Below are 18,542 nucleotides of genomic sequence, written 5' to 3' on the forward strand. Positions count from 1 at the left end.
TGCCTAGGGCCCCCACTGCTCCAGGGGCCCCCAGCCATTGGGCAGCTGCTATGGGGGACCCCCGTGCCAGCGGAGCAGCAGTGGGTGACATGAAGCAGAAGCCGGCTGCTGCGGCTAAAGCCTGTTCCCTCTCCTAAAGAGAAATTAATATTCACTTTTCCCCACGCCCCCAAGAGCATGGAGAGGGGTAAGTATTTATTTCACTTATGCATACCGACTGCCCTCCTCGGTTGTCTTACTGAAATGAGCAATGACAGAAAAAGTCATCAGAATGCAAGAGTGCTCTGTCACTTACAAATAGTGTGGTGCAGTCTGCAGCAGGCGAGCGTGTCAGCTGTGTTATCAGTGATGCCCACACTGCTCTCTGACTTACTGTGGGAGGAGCCGTGAGCAGGATGTCCTCCCAGCGTGATGTCACCACTACTCACGGCTCCAGCACTCAGAGCTACTCAGAGAGCAGTGCGCTCATCACTGATAACACGGCTGACATGTTCGGCTGCTGCAGACTGCAGCACACTGTTTGTAAGTGACAGAGCGCCCTTGTGTCCTGATGACTTTTTATGTCATCGCTCTTCCCAGCGATGAACAAGCAGGGAGAGTGGTGCAGCTCTTGATAAGGCTAACACTGATTGGCTGCGCTGTGGCCAATCAGTGTTAGCTTTGTTTATGTCCTCTTCTTCCTGGCTGTACAGCACAGCTCAGGTAATGAGCTCTGTTGTCATCCATAATGTGTGCTCCCCTCCCCCACTATGTAAGCAGCAGTAGGAGATAGAGGACTCCTTTTTGCAGCTACAGTGGTTGAACAAGGGCCCCGTGCCATGCCAGCCTAAAAGTAAGTGTAAATGGGCGGCCTTTAGTCTGGGGTGATAGAGGGGGAGGGGCTAAGTTACTTGGGTATGAATGAGGGCCCCATTAAATCATCTCTCCTTTATCTCCTGACTGGCTGCACCTTCTCCCTCTATATCACCCCTGACTGAGCCCTCTCCCACTATATGACCCCTAACTTAGCCCTCTCCCACTCTATGACCCCTGTCTGAGCCCTCCCCCACTATATGATTCCTTACTGAACCCCCTCCCACTATATGACCCCTGACTGAGCCCTCCCCCACTAGTAACATAGTAACATAGTTATTAAGGTTGAAGGAAGACTTTAAGTCCATCTAGTTCAACCCATAGCCTAACATGCCCTAACATGTTGATCCAGGGGAAGGCAAAAAAAAACCCATGTGGTAAGAGTAAGCTCCACCATGGAGGAAAAAATTCCTTCCCGACCCCACATACGGCAATCAGGCAATCAGACTAGTTCCCTGGATCAACGCCCTATCATAGAATCTAATATATATACCCTGTAACATTATACTTTTCCAGAAAGGCATCCAGTCCCCTCTTAAATTTAAGTAATGACTCACTCATTACAACATCATACGGCAGAGAGTTCCATAGTCTCACTGCTCTTACAGTAAAGAATCCGCGTCTGTTATTCTGCTTAAACCTTCTTTCCTCCAGACGTAGAGGATGCCCCTTTGTCCCTGTCTCAGGTCTATGATTAAAAAGATCATCAGAAAGGTCTTTGTACTGTCCCCTCATATATTTATACATTAACATAAGATCACCCCTTAGCCTTTGTTTTTCCAAACTAAATAGCCCCAAGTGTAATAACCTATCTTGGTATTGCAGACCCCCCAGTCCTCTAATAACCTTGGTCGCTCTTCTCTGCACCCGCTCCAGTTCAGCTACGTCTTTCTTATACACCGGAGACCAGAACTGTGCACAGTATTCTAAGTGTGGTCGAACTAGTGACTTGTATAGAGGTAAAATTGTGTTCTCCTCATGAGCATCTATTCCTCTTTTAATGCATCCCATTATTTTATTTGCCTTTGTATCAGCTGCCTGACACTGGCCACTGAATATGAGTTTGTCATCCACCTATACAACCCAGTTCTTTTTCATTGACGGTTTTGCCCAGAGTTTTAGAATTAAGCACATAGTTATACATCTTATTACTTCTACCCAAGTGCATGACCTTACATTTATCCCCATTAAAGCTCATTTGCCATTTATCAGCCCAAGCTTCTAGTTTACATAAATCATCCTGTAATATAAAATTGTCCTCCTCTGTATTGATTACCCTGCAGAGTTTAGTGTCATCTTCAAATATTGAAATTCTACTCTGAATGCCCCCTACAAGCTCATTAATAAATATGTTAAAAAGAAGAGGACCTAATTCTGACCCCTGTGGTACCCCACTGCTAACCGCGACCCAGTCCGAATGTGCTCCATTAATAACCACCCTTTGTCTCCTATCCCTGAGCCAGCTCTCAATCCACTTACACATATTTTCCCCTATCCCCATTATTCTCATTTTATGTAACAATATGACCCCTAACTGAGCCCTACCCCACTATATGAACCCTGACTGAGCCCTCTCCCACTATATGACCCAACTGAGCCCTCTCCCACTATTTAATTTGACTGAGCCCTCTCCCACTATGTGATTCCTTACTGAGCCCTCTCCCACTATATGACCCCTGACTGAGCCCTCTCCCACTCTATGACCCCTGACTGAGACCTCTCCCACTATATGGCCCCTGACTGCACCCCCTCCCTGTATCACCCCTGCTGAATCCCCTCGCCCCGGAATCACGCTTACTTCGCCCCAGGATTACCCCTGACTGTGCCACCTCCCCCTGTATCATCCTGATTCAACCTATTTCCCCGGTATTACCTCTGACTGTGCCACCTCCCCCTGTATCACCCCTGGCAGTGCCACCTCCCTCTGTATCACCCTGACTGAGCCCCTCCCCCTGTATTACCCCTAACTGTGTCCCCTCCCCCTGTATTATGCCTGACTGAGCCCCCTTCCCCTGTATCACCCCTGACTGTACCGCCTCCCTCTGTATCACGCCTGATTGAGCCCCTCTCCTCCTTTATCACTCCGGACTAAAACTTTTCTTTCCCTACTACTAACAAAATGAGGCCCTTCATAAAACATTATGTCCATATACTGTAGGTGTTACAGAGATTTATGTAAAAAGTGTATGGGGGAATGTGAGGGAAAGCTATTTCGATATTACTCCAATGTTATTATTATTTATTATTATAACGTCATTTATTCCATGGCGCTTTACATGTCAGGAGGGGTATACATAATAAAAACACGTACAATAATCTTAAACAATACAAGTCACGACTGGTACAGTAGGAGAGAGGACCCTGCCTGTTAGGGCTCACAATCTACAAGGGATGGGTGAGGATACGATAGATGAGGGTAGAGTTGGTTGTGCAGCGGTTTGGTCGATCGGTGGTTACTGCAGGTTGTAGGCTTGTTGGAAGAGGTAGGTCTTCAGGTTCTTTTTGAAGGTTTCACTGGTAGGCGAGAGTCTGATATGTTGGGGGTAGAGAGTTCCAGAGTATGGGGGATGCACGAGAGAAATCTTGTATACGATTGTGGGAAGAGGAGATAAGAGGGGAGTAGAGAAGCAGATCTTGTGAGGATCGGAGGTTGCGTGCAGGTAAGTACCGGGAGACGAGGTCACAGATGTATGGAGGAGACAGGTTATGGATAGCTTTGTATGTCATGGTTAGGGTTTTGTACTGGAGTCTCTGGGCAATGGGGAGCCAGTGAAGGGATTGACAGAGAGGGGAGGCCGGGGAATAGTGGGGAGTCAGGTGGATTAGTCAGGCAGCAGAGTTTAGAATAGATTGGAGGGGTGCGAGAGTGTTCGAGGGGAGGCCACAGAGCAGGAGGTTGTAGTAGTCAAGGTGGGAGATGATGCACGGACTAGTGTTTTTGCATATTCTTGATTTAGGAATACATAAGTGATTTAGGACCCCCCACCACTATAAGAGGGGCCATTCACATAATGTATTTGCTACAGAAATCAAACAGAAAATTAACAACGGAAATATCCACACACATATTGTGCAGATATTGCTTTGTTTACTGCTATGTAGTGTCGCACCTTTACCACTGACCTGATTCTCTGTATTGCAGAGGATGAAATCGGTGGTGAATATCTGCTGCAAGAATTGACACATTGTTCATGTTAAATCTGCATCGGTCAATTCATGCTGCGGATTTTCTCAGAGTATAGATGAGATGCCATAAAATCCTCTCCACTACACTGGTGCTATAACACATTGGCTTAGTGGTTAATAAATACCAGGGGACATTTATCATTGAGTTTGAACCAAAATGTGGGCGCCAATCCCTTCTATATCATTAAGATGTGTACTACCTTATGGTATGCCCTATTAGTGTGTTTTACTGTACAATTGGTGGTCTTGTATTTATTTCTATGTAGCTACATAGTGGGCCCCAAGAATGATTTTCTCTGGTGGGCCCGAGGTGCTCCAGTCCGACACTGCTCTCAATATTCTGTTTTGGTATCTGGCATTAGCACCAAACACACCTAGACAGATGTTAGTGCTTCCTTGGCTTCAGTAAGGTGGCTTAATCAGCAACATTGCTGATTTGAGTAGATGTGTTGTCAAGCTGAGAGTTTGCTAGGCAGTGACTTCCAAGGTACAAATTACAAATACCAGCACATATTTTAGTCTCACCTCCCCTGCCCGGTCTCTTGATTTAATGTGTCACTCTGCAAGAAAAAAAAAAAAAAAAAAAAAACAATCCCAAACCTATCTTGGTCAAAGCAAGACAGACTTCTAGCACAGTGAGAGGTCAGGTTATACAGCCTATTAAACTCTGCCGAGAGGAGCATTCAGCACACAAAGCAAAAAAAACAAGCAACCTATTCTGCTGCAGCTTTCAATAAACATATTTCATTCCAGAGCTGGATTCACAACTTTTTTTTTCTGCTGTTTTTTGATGTTTTGGACGATTTTTAAGTTCTCTTTTTGTTGTTTTGCTGTTTGTGTTTAGTGTTTGGACTCGCTAGTGTAAGAACCCTTGACACGGGTTGCGAGTTTGCATATCTTGGCCAAAATATCAACTAATACCTCACATATTTTTGTATTTGTTTTCTGCACTTTATTTTTCAGGGTGCAGCTGGGCCCATTTCTTGTAAACTGTGGTGTCTGTTCACATGGGATAGCACTGGGCAGCCCGCCTGATCTAATAGTATGGGCGTCACCAATATGTTGTAACCCAGATGTTCTGCATCACCTGTATGTGAACAGCACCGCATACAAACATCTATTGTAAAATTGATGATTTTTAAGACCTCTTTTTGTGGTTTTGCTGGATTCACAACTACACAGCTTAGTACTGCTGTATGCTGTGTTATAAGTTGCTTCTGTCTGTGTGCTACTTAAATAGTAACCATTGTTTTAATATTGATTTCCATAAATTAATTGTACACATAAAAATAAGAAACTTTATATTGTATCATATTAAAAAAAAATCCTTTTTTTTCTCCTACTGGACTGCTAGTGCTCTTCAATTCTCAATTTACAGGTAAAATCTGTTTTCAGTGAATACAGACTTATCCATTACTGAGATAGGAGATGACAGTTTGACTGTAGCAGTCATTTTAAGGTACCGTCACATTAAGCGACGCTGCAGCGATATAGACAACGATGCCGATCGCTGCAGCGTCGCTGTTTCGTCGTTGTGTGGTCGCTGGAGAGCTGTCACACAGACAGCTCTCCAGCGACCAACGATGCCGAAGTCCCGGGGTAACCAGGGTAAACAACGGGTTACTAAGCGCAGGGCCGCGCTTAGTAACCCGATGTTTACCCTGGTTACCATTGTAAATGTAAAAAAAAAAAAACACTACATACTTGCATTCCGGTGTCTGTCGGGTCCCCCGGCGTACGCTTCCCTGCACTGTGTAAGCGCCGGTCCTAAAGCAGAGCGGTGACGTCACCGCTGTGCTCTGCTTTACGGCCGGCCGGCGCTGACACAGTGCAGGGAAGCGGACGCCGGGGGACCCGACAGACACCGGAATGTAAGTATGTAGTGTTTGGTTTTTTTTACATTTACAATGGTAACCAGGGTAAATATCGGGTTACTAAGCGCGGCCCTGCGCTTAGTAACCCGATGTTTACCCTGGTTACCAGTGAAGACATCGCTGAATCCGCATCACACACGCCGACTCAGCGATGTCAGCGAGTAATCCAGCGACGAAATAAAGTTCTGGACTTCTAGCTCCGACCAACGATATCACAGCAGGATCCAGATCGCTGCTGTGTGTCAAACACAACGCTATCGCTATCCAGGACGCTGCAACGTCACGGATCGCTATCGTTATCGTTGTTCAGTGTAAAGGTACCTTTAGTAGAACCTACAGGTTGTCTACCTTCAGCTCCTCCCTCCTTCGTAACATTTTAAAAGCACCAACTATCATCTTTCAGTAATGGGAAAATCTGTCTTTACTGAATACAGATTTTACTCCTGAATTGAGAGTGAAAGATCAGTCCAAGAGGTAAAAGTAGGAGATTTCTCAGATCATATATACAGTATTACAAAGCTGCTTGTAATTGATACAGTGTCAGGACTCTGAACATTTTGATTACCTTTTGTGCATTACTGCCCTTTTCCAAGATGGCGTCTTTGGTCTCATGTGCACTGTGTCTTCCTGCTATGTAACTCCACCCCAGCCTTCAGTCTGTGCTAGAATATTCTGCCTTGCATCCAGCTCCTGATGACTCTCTGGCTTTGCTCCTGTTCCTGTGAACCTGTGTGGTGATCCTGCTACTCAGCTCTTTGTTTCTGCTGCATTCATCGGTTTCCAGTAATCCATCTGGCTGCTTGTGTTTGTTTCCATCTACATTTGCTGGACATGTAAGCTGTTGCTGCTCTGCTTAAACCTGAGACTTTTACCCAGGCCTCCCTGGTTGTACTAAGATATTATTTGAACTGCATTATAAGCATATCTATCTGTGTTTGGACTACCAAGGACTTATTCTTGTCAAGTATCCTCAAGAATAATTGTGCTTCATAGACTTTCTGTGTGATTGCATTTTCCTCTGAAGTTTCCTATAGACTGTTAAGCTGTGTTTAACCCCTCTGTGACCTTTGACGTACTATCCCGTCGAGGTGACCTGGGCCTATCTGACCCTTGACGGGATAGTACGTCATAGCCGATCGGCCGCGCTCACGGGGGGAGCGCGGCCGATCGCGGCCGGGTGTCAGCTGACTATCGCAGCTGACATCCGGCACTATGTGCCAGGAGCGGTCACGGACCGCCCCCGGCACATTAACCCCCGGCACACCGCGATCAAACATGATCGCGATGTGCCGGCGATGCAGGGAAGCATCGCGCAGGGAGAGGGCTCCCTGCGGGCTTCCCTGAGCCCCCCGCAGCAACGCGATGTGATCGCGTTGCTGCGAGGGTCTTACCTCCCTCCCTGCCTGCTCCAGACCCGGATCCAAGATGGCCGCGGATCCGGGTCCTGCAGGGAGGGAGGTGGCTTCACAGAAGCCTGCTCAGAGCAGGCACTGTGAAGCAGCCTGCACTTCTCGCAGATCGGTGATCTGTCAGAGTGCTATGCAAACTGACAGATCACCGATCTGTATTGTCCCCCCCTGGGGCAAAGTAAAAAAGTAAAAAAAAAATTTTCCAAATGTGTAAAAAAAAATAAAAAAAAATATTCCAAAATAATGAAAAAAAAAAAAAATATTATTCCCATAAATACATTTCTTTACCTAAATAAAAAAAACAAAACAATAAAAGTACACATATTTAGTATCGCCGCGTCCGTAACGACCCGACCTATAAAACTGGCCCACTAGTTAACCCCTTCAGTAAACACCGTAAGAAAAAAAAAAAAAAACGAGGCAAAAAACAACGCTTTATTATCATACCGCCGAACAAAAAGTGGAATAACACGCGATCAAAAAGACAGATATAAATAACCATGGTACCGCTGAAAGCGTCATCTTGTCCCGCAAATAACGAGCCACCATACAGCATCATCAGCAGAAAAATAAAAAAGTTATAGTCCTGAGAATAAAGCGATGCAAAAATAATTATTTTTTCCATAAAATAGTTTTTATCGTATAAAAGCGCCAAAACATAAAAAAAATAATATAAATGAGATATCGCTGTAATCGTACTGACCCGAAGAATAAAACTGCTTTATCAATTTTACCAAACGCGGAACGGTATAAACGCCTCCCCCAAAAGAAATTCATGAATAGCTGGTTTTTGGTCATTCTGCCTCACAAAAATCGGAATAAAAAGCGATCAAAAAATGTGACGTGCCCAAAAATGTTACCAATAAAAACGTCAACTCGTCCCGCAAAAAACAAGACCTCACATGACTCTGTGGACCAAACTATGGAAAATTTATAGCTCTCAAAATGTGGTAACGCAAAAAATATTTTTTGCAATAAAAAGCGTCTTTCAGTGTGTGACGGCTGCCAATCATAAAAATCCGCTAAAAAACCCGCTATAAAAGTAAATCAAACCCCCCTTCATCACCCCCTTAGTTAGGGAAAAATAAAAAAAAAGTATTTATTTCCATTTTCCCATTAGGGCTAGGGTTAGGGCTAGGGTTGGGGCTAGGGTTAAGGCTACAGTTAGTGTTGGGGCTAAAGTTAGGGTTAGGGTTGGGGCTAAAGTTACAGTTAGGGTTTAGATTACATTTACGGTTGGGAATAGGGTTGGGATTAGGGTTAGGGGTGTGTCAGGGTTAGAGGTGTGGTTAGGGTTACTGTTGGGATTAGGGTTAGGGGTGTGTTTGGATTAGGGTTTCAGTTATAATTGGGGGGTTTCCACTGTTTCGGCACATCAGGGGCTCTCCAAACGCGACATGGCGTCCGATCTCAATTCCAGCCAATTCTGCGTTGAAAAAGTAAAACAGTGCTCCTTCCCTTCCGAGCTCTCCCGTGTACCCAAACAGGGGTTTACCCCAACATATGGGGTATCAGCGTACTCAGGACAAATAGGACAACAACCTTTGGGGTCCAATTTCTCCTGTTACCCCTAGGAAAATACAAAACTGGGGGCTAAAAAATAATTTTTGTGGGAAAAAAAAAGATTTTTTATTTTCACGGCTCTGCGTTATAAACTGTAGTGAAACACTTGGGGGTTCAAAGTTCTTACAACACATCTAGATAAGTTCCTTGGGGGGTCTAGTTTCCAAAATGTGGTCACTTGTGCGGGGCTTCTACTGTTTAGGTACATTAGGGGCTCTGCAAACGCAATGTGACGCCTGCAGACCATTCCATCTAAGTCTGCATTCCAAATGGCGCTCCTTCACTTCCGAGCCCTTCCATGCGTCCAAACGGTGGTTTCCCCCCACATATGGGGTATCAGCGCACTCAGGACAAATTGGACAACAACTTTTGGGGTCCAATTTCTCCTGTTACCCTCGGGAAAATACAAAACTGGGGGCTGAAAAAAAATTTTTGTGGGAAAAAAATGTTGTTTTATTTTTACGGCTCTGCATTATAAACTTCTGTGAAGCCCTTGGTGGGTCAAAGCGCTCACCACACATCTAGATAAGTTCCTTAGGGGGTCTACTTTCCAACATGGTGTCACTTGTGGGGGGTTTCTACTGTTTAGGTACATTAGGGGCTCTGCAAACACAATGTGACGCCTGCAGACCATTCCATCTAAGTCTGCATTCCAAATGGCGCTCCTTCCTTTCCGAGCCCTCCCATGCGCCCAAACAGTGGTTCTCCCCACATATGGTATATCATCGCACTCAGGACAACTTGGACAACAGATTTTGGGGTCCAATTTCTCCTGCTACCCTCGGGAAAATACAAAACTGGGGGCTAAAAAAATAATTTTTGTGGGAAAAAATTTTTGTTTTATTTTCACGGCTCTGCATTATAAACTTCTGTGAAGCCCTTGGTGGGTCAAAGCGCTCACCACACATCTAGATAAGTTCCTTAGGGGGTCTACTTTCCAACATGGTGTCACTTGTGGGGGGGTTTCTACTGTTTAGGTACATTAGGGGCTCTGCAAACGCAATGTGACGCCTGCAGACCATTCCATCTAAGTCTGCATTCCAAATGGCGCTCCTTCCTTTCCGAGCCCTCCCATGCGCCCAAACAGTGGTTCTCCCCACATATGGTATATCATCGCACTCAGGACAACTTGGACAACAGATTTTGGGGTCCAATTTCTCCTGCTACCCTCGGGAAAATACAAAACTGGGGGCTAAAAAAATAATTTTTGTGGGAAAAAATTTTTGTTTTATTTTTACGGCTCTGCATTATAAACTTCTGTGAAGCCCTTGGTGGGTCAAAGCGCTCACCACACATCTAGATAAGTTCCTTAGGGGGTCTACTTTCCAACATGGTGTCACTTGTGGGGGGTTTCTACTGTTTAGGTACATTAGGGGCTCTGCAAACGCAATGTGACGCCTGCAGACCATTCCATCTAAGTCTGCATTCCAAATGGCGCTCCTTCCTTTCCGAGCCCTCCCATGCGCCCAAACAGTGGTTCTCCCCACATATGGTATATCATCGCACTCAGGACAACTTGGACAACAGATTTTGGGGTCCAATTTCTCCTGCTACCCTCGGGAAAATACAAAACTGGGGGCTAAAAAAATAATTTTTGTGGGAAAAAATTTTTGTTTTATTTTTACGGCTCTGCATTATTAACTTCTGTGAAGCCCTTGGTGGGTCAAAGCGCTCAAAACACATCTAGATAAGTTCCTTAGGGGGTCTACTTTCCAAAATGGTGTCACTTGTGGGGGGTTTCAATGTTTAGGCACATCAGTGGCTCTCCAAACGCAACATGGCGTCCCATCTCAATTCCTGTCAATTTTGCATTGAAAAGTCAAACGGTGCTACTTCCCTTCCGAGCTCTCCCATGCGCCCAAACAGTGGTTTATCGCCACATATGGGGTATCAGCGTACTCAGGACAAATTGTACAACAACTGTTGGGGTCCAATTTCTTCTCTTACCCTTGGGAAAATAAAAAATTGGGGGCGAAAAATAATTTTTGTGAAAAAATATGATTTTTTATATTTACGGTTCTGCATTATAAACTTCTGTGAAGTACTTGGTGGGTCAAAGTGCTCACCACACCTCTAGATAAGTTCCTTAGGGGGTCTACTTTCCAAAATGGTATCACTTGTGGGGGGTTTCAATGTTTAGGCACATCAGTGGCTCTCCAAACGCAACATGGCGTCCCATCTCAATTCCTGTCAATTTTGCATTGAAAAGTCAAACGGTGCTACTTCCCTTCCGAGCTCTCCCATGCGCCCAAACAGTGGTTTATCGCCACATATGGGGTATCAGCGTACTCAGGACAAATTGTACAACAACTGTTGGGGTCCAATTTCTTCTCTTACCCTTGGGAAAATAAAAAATTGGGGGCGAAAAATAATTTTTGTGAAAAAATATGATTTTTTATATTTACGGTTCTGCATTATAAACTTCTGTGAAGTACTTGGTGGGTCAAAGTGCTCACCACACCTCTAGATAAGTTCCTTAGGGGGTCTACTTTCCAAAATGGTATCACTTGTGGGGGGTTTCAATGTTTAGGCACATCAGGGGCTCCCCAAACGCAACATGGCGTCCCATCTCAATTCCAGTCAATTTTGCATTGAAAAGTCAAATGGCGCTCCTTCGCTTCCGAGCTCTGTCATGCGCCCAAACAGTGGTTTACCCCCACATATGGGGTATCGGCGTACTCAGGACAAATTGTACAACAACTTTTGGGGTCCATTTTCTCCTGTTATCCTTGGTAAAATAAAACAAATTGGAGCTGAAGTAAATTTGTTGTGAAAAAAAGTTAAATGTTCATTTTTATTTAAACATTCCAAAAATTCCTGTGAAGCACCAGAAGGGTTAATAAACTTCTTGAATATGGTTTTGAGCACCTTGAGGGGTGCAGTTTTTAGAATGGTGTCACACATGGGTATTTTCTATCATATAGACCCCTCAAAATGACTTCAAATGAGATGTGGTCCCTAAAAAAAAATGGTGTTGTAAAAATGAGAAATTGCTGGTCAACTTTTAACCCTTATAACTCCCTAACAAAAAAAAATTTTGGTTCCAAAATTGTGCTGATGTAAAGTAGACATGTGGGAAATGTTACTTATTAAGTATTTTGCATGACATATCTCTGTGATTTAAGGGCATAAAAATTCAAAGTTGGAAAATTGCAAAATTTTCAAAATTTTCGCCAAATTTCCATTTTTTCTGCAAATAAACGCAGGTAATATCAAAGAAATTTTACCACTATCATGAAGTACAATATGTCACGAGAAAACAATGTCAGAATCGCCAAGATCCGTTGAAGCGTTCCAGAGTTATAACCTCATAAAGGGACAGTGGTCAGAATTGTAAAAATTGGCCCGGTCATTAACGTGCAAACCACCCTTGGGGGTGAAGGGGTTAATATTTACACCAAGTGTTGTGGACTTGAGTTTCTCTCTGCACCTGTTTGAATCACCGTGTGATAAAATAGATTTTACCACTTATAAAACTGTGTCCTGTAGTTGTCTTGTTCCATGCAAAGAGTCTCCTGAGGTATCCCTTATAATCACTACATACAGTTCTAAAATTAAAACAATTACTTTTTAAAGAAGGAAGAGCAGGAATCACTCATGTCATTGTGTGCTGTGTTTAGGAGACAACATAGCAGCAGGACTCTGCCCACTGGTTCAGAGAGAACCGAAAATTGCAGAGGAAAAAAGTGGTGCAAAATGCAAGATACAAGTACGATGGCTGGAAACTATGTTACTCCTCATATACACACATGACAGAATATTTTCAAAAGTTAGCTGAAGCTACGGATATTTTTTTTTTTTTTTTTAAATAGCCCTGGTAAAGAGAAAGTGGTTGATATGTGCAGCCAAGTGTTTTATTTGGAGAGTTTTGAAAAATGAAGCTCAGTGTGTTTGGACTTCAGCATACTTACGTAGAAGAAGAAGTTGATGGTTGTGACCTGCCCTCCTTATAGCTCATACATCATTTGTGGTTTAGGATTGCACCTGGGGAAGAAAGCAAATTTGTACTGAGTGCCCAAAGTTAATATCCTCACACTTTCCAGCCACTCTTTTTTACTTTGACACTATTTTGGGCTGTGTCGGTATGTTTTTGTGAACAGAGTTGATTGAATAAGTATATGAACAGTTGTATATTTTACCTATAATCAGATTTGCTACTTTCCTTGTATTTCTGTGCAGTGCCCTTGGTGTTTCATGGCTGTCCTTCTTAAACACAGAAGCAATTAGTTTTGAGAAGGCTGATTCTTCAGGGTCCAGTGCTTCCATGCCTTTCATTTGCAAAAGCTGCACATTTTAATGAAGTTGTTTCATCTGTGTTGCCAAACACTAGAATTTTGCTGCTTCAAGTCTAATTATCTCAGTTGGCGATTGCTGTGTTTTATTAAAGCTGTCAAACGTACTGTTCATTAAATGCCCACATTTGCGGCATCTCTCCCACAAATAACATCAACTTGTTCTGCTGATGGATTGAAAGAACATATTTCCTCCTTAATCTTGACAAATCGATTTTACCAGTCATAACACGTTCTTAGACGTTCTTAGACTATTGGACCCCTTGTGGTGAGCATTCGTGTGTTTGTGTCAAACCGATAGAGGTTCTTGTATAAGCCTCCAATAAATATGTTAAAGATTGAGGAACTGAAGAAGTTTGGCCTGAAGACTATTCAAGTAAAACGGCAGTGGAAAAACCATCCCATTATTCCTTTTTGCAGTTTTAGGCAAGTTTCAGATGGACATATTATAGCTCCATTGTTATAGATGCAAGTCCACAATTATAGAGACCCAAAGGGTTTGATGATGCTGTCAGTTTAGGTCATTGGTGCCATGTTTGGCTGGTCTTGCAGCTGTCTGGAATTGTGCCGTCTTATCATTTCAGGGCGGTGCACCTTACCACATAACCAGGATAGGTTTCAGTGACTTGTTATTGAACAATAAAGTTTCCTACTCAATGACAAAAAGAAGAGGTATGGAAAAATAGACCCAAATTAATATTTTTTTTCTGTTAAAACCTTTTTGATTTCGATTTCAATTTTTGTTAAGGTAAGATATATGGTAATTAAAATGAAAACAAAAAAAATCTAATTTTTATTACAGGTTAGAAATTGTTGGAATATTAAACAAAATAGTTCAAATTAAGCCTCCCAATGATTGCGTGCATATTCTGATATGTACACTCCCAAACCATATGTCATAATTTGCTGCAGGGAGTTTGACACTTTGGGCATTCTGTATCAAATTAGTTATTTTTATCAGTTTGACTGTTTCTTAGATATACCCATTTAAATACCTGTAGCAGGTACTCTAGAAAAGGAGACCTATACTCCTGCTGTCTTCAAAAAGTAAAAGAAAGATCTTGCATAGGACTGCACGACTACTTATAGCATTATACCGGTAGCAGTAAATGGGGCCATTTAGTGGGTACACTCTTTGTCCAAATTTTTAGCCACATAAGAATGATGACAATTTTTGCCCCTCTTGCTTTAGAGTCCTGTTTTTATTATGATCTTTATGAAAATAGGTCTATACAATAGGGGAATAAGTAGTTGTTATCTTATTTCTCAAATATTAAAAAAATACACCGAACATAGTGTGACAAACACTCATGAAGAGTGATTGCTTGATAGGGTTATAGCAATCTATAAAATCAGATCATGCATAATAGCATACGCCTCTATAATATCTTTCATCAAAGTTCAGTAGCAGCCTAATAAATGCCTACAAGGTCCCTAGAAATATCCTGTATTATTCCTACCTGTCTGAGGAGGTTGGCACCCTAGAGAGTGCAAGATATGGCACTCATCCTCCTGTTTTTATTACCACCCTGCCCCTGGTGTTCCTTTTGTAAAGTGTGTGTATGAGAAAACCTTGTTGTCTTGATGTTGCCTTTGAAGTTATTTACTGCTGGAGAGACATAACATAAGGTTCCTGGGTCCCGGGTCAAAGTGTGTTGAATAGATAATTGTTTGGTAGATGGACATTGAGAGCCTTCAGAAGGGTGTGTTGATATGCGGCACATACGTTGCAATTTACAGTGGCATCTCTGCATATGAAATGTTGAGGAACGTCATGCAGGCATTGTGTAAATTTACCAACTCTGCAGATCTGAAATCCAAAGCATGTTAATTTATGATGCAGATGTTACTGCGGATTTCAACCTTTACAATGGAAAAGGTAAAATGTGTGTCTTTGAAATCTGAAGCGGAAATGCTATAGTGAAATCCACAGCAGGAAAACGACATTTTTAATGTATTCTAAGTCTGGATGACTAATGGACCAATCACCCAACTGGATGAAGAAAAGTTTACAATACGTTGCGTGCAATCCATCGCATGTGAAACAATTACCGGTATATGTCAGATTTATGTGTCATATCATATTGTGAATTGGACAATGCACTTGTTCTGAGTGACAAATGAATGATATTTTATGAGTGCACTTTACACACATACTTCCATCTATCATTTATCGAGACAATAGACTGTGTGTCTTAATAGCGTTGTCTTTTGCTTTTTATGTAGACTGGCTTTAATACTTTTTTGTTCCGTTTATTATGTGGTCCTCAGACATGAATAAAGGATATTGTCATGTTAGGGTGTGTAAATAAATCTCTCTTCTTACATGCTTCAGAAATAATTAGACCCACTGGTGGACGGCAGTAAAAGAATCATTTGTCTTCGTAAAGTATAGAATAGATCTGAAAACTGTTCATGTTTAATAAAAGACAGATCTCAGAAATATGTGGCTGCTGGGATTGTACACTGTGCAGTGAAGTCTCCATCTTCTGCACCGCGTGGAAGCTTCTCATGTGCAGTAATTAGTAGTAACACAACTACATGGACAGTGCGAGGGGCTCACTGTGTTCACTTTGTTTATTGCAGACACATCAAGATAATGTGCTTGGAAATGTCATTCACAACGTGATTTCTTTATTATACAATTTGGTCGCTCAGAAAGATACAAACTTGAAGCTTCTCTATGAGCAGGGTAAGTACATCATACATAATTTATGTGTATTTGGAGATACATTTTGTCTGGGGTGGAGTTTTTTTATATAATATCAGTCCTGAATTTTGTAAATTAAAGGAAACATGTCACTAGGTTTCCCGTTTTTATTCTGCTGCCAGCACCTTATGTGTCTCCTAATTAAGATCCTACCTATCCGTTCTGTGCCACCTTGGAGCCAAGCATACTGCTAAAAATTATCTTTATACACCCATCTTCCGGTATGGCAATCAGCACTGAGCGGTCGAATGGGCATGTACAGACCAACATTGGTGCCTGCTGTGTGCTCACTAACCTGACCCTTCTGATTTTGTATGATGGGGCTAGGTGAGAGAGCTCACAACCGGCAGCAAAGCTGACCCGTACTTACCCCTTGGACTGCTCGTTCCTGTTTACCATACAGGAAGAGCTGTGTACAGAGATTAATTTTAGCGATATGCTTAGCTGCATCGGCGCATGGAGCAAATCTTTAGTATACTAATTAAGAGGCACATAACAATCCGGCATCAATTTATTAGCAGGAATTCTGGCGACTGGTTTCCATTGAATCCAATTTGTTACACTGTGTAAAATCAATTAGGCTAGGTACACAGGAGTTGGGTATCGGTACCGTGCCTAAATCCGCATTAAATCTGCTAACATTCTGCGTCCAATACCTATGAATATTTCAGGTTTGTCAGGTGACATCAAGCCCCGAGGTTAGTAATGAAGAGGCATCAATAAGACGCCCCCATAACTATCCCCATAGTCACATTGTAAGAAAACACAGACACCCAGAAAAAAGTCATTAATTAAAAGGAAGACACAGACTCCTTTAATTTTCTTAATTAAACCATACTTACGACCTTGCCCATTCCCCCGATGCCCTCTTCATCTGCAAAAGAGGTAAAAAACCAAACAACAATATTCCTCACTTTTCCACACAGAGATGCTTTTAGTCCATTTGTCCTATGACAGGTCTAGCTCTGCTACATCTAGATGGCAGGTTGCATGATGCGACCATACAGCCTGTCACCCAGTAGACACTGAGCACCGTGTTCTCAGTGTCTGCCTGTGAACTGCCGTTCCCTTTCTGAGGGCACCGCGATCATGAGAAGGTTCTCCTGCTCAAGGTGCCGTCTGACGGGTCCTGTGAACTCGCTGCCAATGAACTCACTTCACCTATTTGACGTCAGCGCGAGCGCCATGGGAAATTTTCTAACATGCATATGTCTACTGAAGGCTTGACTTGTTTATTTGCTGTTTGGCTCTGTTTTCTGTAATATTTCAAAGATGTCATCAGTCTGATGATGAAGCCTCAGTGGGGGGCCTGAAGCCAGCAATTGCTCGGTCATGTGCGGCCCGTGCTCTAATGGTCTGGCTACAGCAGATAGAGGATCAGCTAAGGGACAAAGTACCCAGAGGCGACATCCTTGCAAATATATATTTAGTGCAAGGAGCAGCAGCTTTCTTGGCAGACTCTTCTGCAGATTCCGCAAGATTAACAGCCAGAGCAGCGAGCTTGTCCAATGCGGCAAGAAGAGCCCTTTGGCTCAAGGGTTGTCCGGGGGAGTTGCCATCTAAACGTAAGCTGTGCTCAATTCCATGTGACGGCCAACTCCTTTTTGGGAAAAAACTAGAAGAGATCCTGGAACATGCAGGAGAAAAAAAGAAAGTTTTTCCCAATATCACTAAAGATTCCAAAAAAACTTTTTTTCAGAGGAGAAGATATAACAGAGGTCGCCCCCCAGGGAAGAGGAAAAATTGGGACTTTAAGGATAAGAGAGGATCAGGCTACATGTTTAAAGGGCCCTCTACATCAGCAAAAAAATCCCCCCAATGACATTACGCCAGAAGTGGGAGGAAGACTCTCCCTCTTCTTTCCGGCCTGGATAAATATCTCCCCCAGTACCTGGGTCTTGAATATTATCAAAGACGGCCTAAAAATAAAATGAATCCGTCCACCCAGGCAAAACTTTATAATAACTCCCCAAAGAAGGTCCCAGCAGGAGCAATCTGCCCTGGAAACCGAGGTCTTGGGACTCATTCACAAAAAGATTCTTCAGGAAGTCCTTACTCGGGAAGAAAGAGGCGGATTTTACTCCCCCCTCTTTTTAATCCAAAAACCGGATGGCTCTTGGAGAACTATAATAAATCTAAGGAAGCTCAATCAATCGATAGAGAACTATTCCTTCAAGATGGAGTCTATCAACACGACCATAAAATTTCTCTTCCAACACTGCTTCATGGCAGTAATAGACTTAAAAGATGCGTACTACCATATACCAATACATCAGGAATATTGGAAATACTTGAGTAGCTCTCTATATTCAGAATCAGGTAAAGCATTACCCATATACAGCCCTTCCATTTGGCCTGTCTACAGCCCCCAGGGTTTTCACAAAAGTAATGGTGGAAGTAATGTCATACCTCCAGTCCCGGGATATAGTAATTGTCCCATATCTGGACGATTTCCTTGTAATAGGGAGGTCAGAGTCCCACTGCACTCATCAAGTACCAGTGGTAACATCAACTCTAATGGAGCTGGGTTGGATAATAAATATCCCCAAGTCAAGATTACTACCAGTAAAACTGCAGTCCTTCCTGGGGTTAATGCTGGACTCCGAGCGTCAGCTCTGCCTCCTTCCAGAAAACAAAGTAGCCAAGATAATAAACC

General features: G+C 43.0%; 1 protein-coding gene across 2 annotated transcripts in view; it reads left to right on the plus strand.

Moving 5' to 3' along the window:
- Nucleotides 1–18,542, plus strand: part of ULK4 (unc-51 like kinase 4) — a 1,043,381-nt gene that overhangs the window by 607,607 nt on the left and 417,232 nt on the right. For both annotated transcript variants that reach the window (XM_077269069.1, XM_077269068.1), the window contains exon 32: nucleotides 15,763–15,868. In XM_077269069.1, coding sequence (XP_077125184.1) covers nucleotides 15,763–15,868 — 106 coding nt within the window. The remainder of the gene's footprint in view (nucleotides 1–15,762; nucleotides 15,869–18,542) is intronic.

The sequence above is a fragment of the Ranitomeya variabilis genome, chromosome 6, assembly GCF_051348905.1.
Source record: "Ranitomeya variabilis isolate aRanVar5 chromosome 6, aRanVar5.hap1, whole genome shotgun sequence".
Classification (NCBI taxonomy): Eukaryota; Metazoa; Chordata; class Amphibia; order Anura; family Dendrobatidae; genus Ranitomeya; species Ranitomeya variabilis.